Below are 6418 nucleotides of genomic sequence, written 5' to 3'. Positions count from 1 at the left end.
ATATATATGCAGTAAAACTTACAATGCTTGTTTTCACATAAAAAAAGTTTTACTGAGAAAATTATAGTGCTTTTTACCTATAATGTAAGTCTGATTTTACAGAAGAGGGTTTTTTTTTATAAAATATATTGTTCAAAATGAGAATATATTTTACTAAATCTGATTTTACTGAAGTGAAGTTTTCACTAAATAAATTTTATTAAAAAACTAGAGAGAAAATCTGTTTTACTGACCAGTTTACACTCTTTAGCTTTTCAAAGTGTGATTCTCACTAGAAATTTTTAGCCTGTATGTGTATCTATCTATCTGTTTATCTGTCTATCTATCTATCTATCTATCTATCTATCTATTTATCTATCAAACTATCTATTTATTTATCTATCTATCTATTTATCTATATGTGTGTGTGTGTGTGTGTGTATCATCACCATTGTCATCATCATCATCATCATCATCATCATCATCATCATCATCATCATCATCATCATCATCATCATCATCATCATCATGTAACATCCACTTTTCATGTTAGCATGGCTGGACAGTTTGATAGGAAGCCAGCAAGCTGCAAGGTTGTGTCAGACTTCAATATCATCTTTAGCATAGTTTCCACAGCTGGATGCCCTTGCTAAAGCCATTTATATATGTGTGTGTGTGTGTATATATATATATATATATATATATATATATATATATATGTATGTATGTATGTATGTATGTATGTATGTATGTATGTATGTAAATCAATTTTGGGGGATTAATTGATATGCGGTATCCCCAAAAATTGAATATTGACTTTTATCAGATACTTTGTATATTTATAGATAAATATTTAAATATATGATAAATAAGACCCCAAAGTACGATATGTAGATGCGTATAACACTGTAGGGTTACACCTGATTGATTTGGAAACTTGTTTTCACAAATTATTTATATGTATGTATGTGTATGTGTGTGTGTATATATATATATATATATATAAAGGAGACCACTAGGTGAACTGTTAATGTGCTAGAAGAAGATCACATGTAATGCGTCTACTAAGACTGAATTGTTCTCAAAGAAAATTTAGCGAAGCAACAAAACGTATACGGGCAAGACAAGTGAAAATTACATAAATATTTATGTAATTTTCACTTGTCTTGCCCGTATATGTTTCATCCTTTCGGGGTCGATAAATTAAGTACCAGTTATGCACTGGAGTCGATGTAATCGACTTAATCCCTTTGTCTGTCCTTGTTTGTCCCCTTTATGTTTAGCTTCTTGTGGGCAATAAAGAAATAAGAATAAGTACTAAGCATGCAAAGAATAAGTCCTGGGGTTGATTTGTTTGACTAAAGGTGGTGCTCCAGCATGGCCACAGTCAAATGACTGAAACAAATAAAAGAACAAACGAACGTCCACGAATGTTAGACATATGGAATTCAAAAGGTGCCCAAGGTTGATGTCAGAAAGATGGTGGATAATCTTAAAACATTATGATTACACAGGTGTTACATTTCACAAAGTAATCTAAATACTAAACAGTTAATCTTAGGTTTACTTGACCATGGTTACCCTGGGGCTAAACTACTATACCAATTTTGCTTCTTTGACTAATCACTTCAGCGGAAACTTTCAGTGATGATTGTGATGAAAATTATAAATATGAAGAGCTTTCCATTAATGAAGATGCCATATCATTAGGTAAGACACCATATTTTACTTATCTGAACATCTGTACTACTAATATTAATTCTAAACAATGTGGTGAGCTGGTAGAAACGTTAGCACGCCGGGTGAAACGCTTAGCAGTATTTCATCTAGCGCTACGTTCTGAGTTCAAACTCTGACGAGGTCGACTTTAGCTTTCATCCTTTCGGAGTCGATAAATTAACTATGCACTGAGGTCGATGTAATCGAATGAAATCCTTTGTCTGTCCTTGTTTGTCCCCTCTGTATTTAGCCCCCTGTGAACAATAAAGAAATAAATATTTCGTCTGTCTTTACGTTCTGAGTTCAAATTCTGCCACGGTCAGCTTTGCCTTTCATCCTTTCAGGGTTGACAAATTAAGTATCAGTTGCATACTGGAGTCGATCGAATCAACTGGACCCCTACCCAAAAATTTTGGGCCTTGTACCTAGAGTAGAAAAGATTATGTTCTGAGTTCAAATTTCACTGAGGCCGACTTTGCGTTTCATCCTTTCAGGGTTAAACACCCATTCTTTGATATGTCTTACACTGGGCCCTTAATTCTTTATGAAGTTTTAGGGGTACTGTTATGACATACAGTGTGTCTTGAACATTTTTAGACTTAGTAGTGGAGCCCATCCCTTTCCAGGTCTGACCATAACCAACTCCTCCCAGAAAGAGAGTAATATGAGGCAGACAAACCAAAAGAGTGAGTAAAAGAGAAGGATTGATCCCAGTACATAACTGGTACTTTATTAATGAGTCCTAAAAGATAAAAAGCAGCACTGACCTTAGTATGAGGATGGGGAGCAGGAAAAATTACTGCTAAACAATCTATTCAATGCTCAAACAACCCTACTGATTGGCTGCCTTATTCTCTGATATAGGTGCACCAAATGATGGAATAGTCATGGATAGAACACTTTTTATTCACAGATCTAACTAGGATCTGAGGAAATTGTTAATCTGATTCAATGGGTTCTTTTTTTTTTTTCCTCAAAATAAAAAGTTTATTCCATTTTGTTGAATTTATTGAACAAGTCAGCATAAATTTACATTCTCAGATGCTGAGTTTCATGTATACTAACTTAACATTTCAACCAAGATCAAATTTGTCTTTCATACTTTTGGGGGTCAATAGAATAAGTGCCAGTTGGACACTGGGATTGATGTAACTGACTTACCCAACTCACCCGAAAATTCCTGGTCTTGTGCCAAAATTTGAAACCATTATTATTATTATTATTATTATTATTATTATTTTTTTATTTTTATCATTATTATTATTATTATTATTATTATTATTATTATTATTACTATTTTTGTTATTATAAAATGTCAAGTATCTCTTTATTAATGACATAACTCATTTATGCTTGCAGGGAGTGAAGATTTTAACACACTTTTGAAGTGTCTGAAAGTAGAAGAGAAAGAGAAGATCAGCTCAGCATCTAGTGTAATCCTCTGTTTTATTGTATCTAATGCACTTTTGTAGTAACTTAGGCTGTGGTGGTGGGGGGGGGGGCAGTTAAGACGTTTGTATTGGGACCATGTAATTAGAGCTGGCCTCACTGTGTGTACATTGTCAACTTTGTTCAATACTTCAGCCACAGGTTGACCAATACCTTGAGAGAGAAATTATTTGACAAATACTGCAGAAGTTTGTCGTGTGTGTGTGTGTGTGTGTTGAATTAAATAAAAGATAAAGGAATGGGAAATGATGCATTGAAGTTCATCTGCTTACAGCTGTTTCTGCTATAAGATGCAATACATCAGAGCTGAGTGTTAAGAGCACGGACTACTAACCCCAAGATTCCAAGTTCGATTCCAAGCAGTGACCTGAACACTAACAACAATAATAATAATAATAATAACATCGAAAAATACCTTCAGAATGAGAGCCCAGGTTCGAAATTTCCCCAAGACACCTGATGAAGGCTGGAGGGTATATCAGCTGAAACATTGTGTTAACAACAAACAAGATGAAGGCAAATATCCGTCGAATGTAAATAATGTAAATAATGTAAACAATCACATGATTGAAATTTTGAAGCTACAAGATTATGCCTGATTAAATCAAAGCAATGTGAATAACTAAGTATTACATTTGACAGTGTAATCTGAATGCTAAAGAGATGATTTAACTGCCTTAGAATTATGTTTTAATTTTATGCCATATATGAAGAAACTGATAAAAGAATCTTCTATCTAAATTTTCTCCTACTTTAAACAGTTGACTGAAGTACCACAAGATGTTAGTGAAAGTCCAGAGGCATCAGTCAAAGAAATTCCTGAAACGGTGGATGATTTCATTTGCAACTTTTTAGCACAGATGAAAATGAAGAAAACTCTAAATGCTTTCCAAGCAGAATGGTAAGAAAATATTTGAAAACTTTGGATAAAATGAATCCGAATTTTGTCAGGAATTGACTCTTTCACCTTTCTGTATTCAATACAATAAGTACCTGGTGTTTTACTGGAATTAATTCAGTCAAATATATTAATTATCTATTAATTTTGAGCAGTTCTAGTGTAAGGAAACATCATCACCATCATTTTAATGTCTACTTTCCATGCTTGCATGGAGTGGATGCAGTTTGTTGGGGCAGATATTCTACACCCAAATGCCTATCCTTCCACCAATCCTCACTTGTTTCCATCAAGGTAATATTCCCCCCCCCCCCCATGCCCGGGCATATTTTCACAGGAGACTGGAAAAACAACACCACTTGTATGTGAGTGAGACTCATTTGTAACTATCATGCCATGCCAAGACAAAGAAGCACAAATACACACACAAACACATGCACGTATACATGCATACATACACGTATGTATGTTGTGTGTGTACAAGAGGCTTCATTCAGCTTCCATCTGCCAAATCCACTCACATGACTTTGCTCATGGTGCCACGAAGGGGGGAGACTGGCTCTCCATTGGTTAGAATGAGTGTTCAAGTTGATCTGATCAATGGAACAGCCTGCTTGTGAAATTAACAGTTAAGTGGCTGAACACTCCACAGACACATGTAACCTTCATGTAGTGCTGACAGAGATTCAGTATGATACAGAATGTGACAAGGCTGACCCTTGTTTAATAACTGGTACTACTCATTTTTGCCAGTTGACTGGACTGGAGCAATGTGAAAAAAAGTGTCTTGCATCATTGGAAACTTATGACCTTATGACCTTATGATTAGAACATGAATATCCTAACCACTAAGCCATGTTCCATCACAAAGTGGGACTGAACCCAAAACCTTATGGTTGAGAAATGATTGTCTAAACCTTACTGAAATTATAATATTGCCTTTATGAAAATGGAAATTATTCCTTTTATGTTATTCTAAACATTTTGGGTTTTTTTTTATATATATATTATCTAAAATATCCTTCCTTTTTTTAAGACTAGGATCAATTTGAGGGACACCTATTTTCTATTTCTAACAAGTATAACAACCATGTAGATGTGTTGGCTCGTAATACATCAACGTTTATGAAATTTGGGAGTGTAACATTCAATATCCTTTGATATAACATTAACAATTCAAGTGAGAATACTGACATTTTGAAGCCATTCCTGGACAATTATCATCACATTACAGGGTTCATGATATGTAATAACACTAATTATTCTGCAATGAAGCACGTTGCCTAGGGGTTAAAGTGTTTACACCCTGAATCATAAAGTCATGGGTTCAATTCCTGGACAGTGGTGGATGTTGTATCCTTGAGCAAGATACTCCATTTTATATTGCTCCTCTCTATGCTGAAAGGAGTACCTGCCATCATGTGTACATCCTCTCTCTCTCTCTCTCTCAATCTCACTCTTTCTCTCACCCTGGATATTCTGCTAGATGAAGGATAGAAGGGCTAAGTGGGTATCTATGACCTCATAAGCGCCTGGAACCATTAGCAAAAGCATGGTACGTGATACAAAGTCATGATTTGCTTGTGAATGATGATAATGATTTTTAGGGTGGCAAGCTGTCAGAATCATTAGAAGGCCGAGCGAAATGCTTAGTGGTATTTCGTCTGCCGTTATGTTCTGAGTTCAAATTCCGCCGAGGTCGACTTTGCCTCTCATCCTTTTGGGGGTCAATAAATTAAGTACCAGTTACGCACTGGGGTTGATGTAATCGACTTAATCCCTTTGTCTGTCCTTGTTTGTCCCCTCCATGTTTAGCCCCCACCTGTGGGCAATAAAGAAATAGATAATATGTTTCAGTTTAATTATCATGGCAAACTGCATTATAGAATTAATGATTAAAATACAGACAATTATTGATATTTTGTGATTTCTTTTGAGATTTCTTTTGAGGAGTCAGTTACAAAGCTCCAAATTTTTTTTCAGTAATACTATAATCTTTTTTTTTTAAGACTGAGGCCTTTGGAAATATGTTGTGCGTGAGAAGACCCGGCAAGACAAGTGAGACCATAACTTGTGGCCTTCACGGGGGGTGTAGCCAGCCCATTTACGTGTACCTTTCCTTCTTTGGACACTAAACTCTGATTGCGAAGACCTGTTGAGGCAAGTGAAATCGAAATCGAACCAAATTCGACGACTGGCACCCATGCCAACCTTCCTTCATTGGACACTAAACTCTGCTTGCGAAGACCTGTTGGGGCAAGTGAAATCCAAATTGAACCAAATTCGATGACTGGCACCTGTGCCAGTGGAGCACTAACAGCACCATCTGAGCAGGATCATTGCCAGAGCAGCTGTCTGGCTTCCGTGCCAGTG

At 35.8% G+C, this 6418-nt stretch overlaps 1 protein-coding gene across 2 annotated transcripts in view; it reads left to right on the top strand.

Moving 5' to 3' along the window:
* Window positions 1-6418, top strand: part of LOC106884163 (sperm-associated antigen 16 protein) — a 63800-nt gene that overhangs the window by 5437 nt on the left and 51945 nt on the right. For both annotated transcript variants that reach the window (XM_014935405.1, XM_052965803.1), the window contains exons 2-4: window positions 1612-1689; window positions 3058-3131; window positions 3909-4048. In XM_014935405.1, coding sequence (XP_014790891.1) covers window positions 1612-1689; window positions 3058-3131; window positions 3909-4048 — 292 coding nt within the window. The remainder of the gene's footprint in view (window positions 1-1611; window positions 1690-3057; window positions 3132-3908; window positions 4049-6418) is intronic.

Source organism: Octopus bimaculoides, chromosome 1 (genome assembly GCF_001194135.2).
Source record: "Octopus bimaculoides isolate UCB-OBI-ISO-001 chromosome 1, ASM119413v2, whole genome shotgun sequence".
Classification (NCBI taxonomy): Eukaryota; Metazoa; Mollusca; class Cephalopoda; order Octopoda; family Octopodidae; genus Octopus; species Octopus bimaculoides.
The sequence above is the reverse complement of the archived record's forward strand: the minus strand, read 5'-3'. Positions and strand labels throughout refer to the sequence as shown.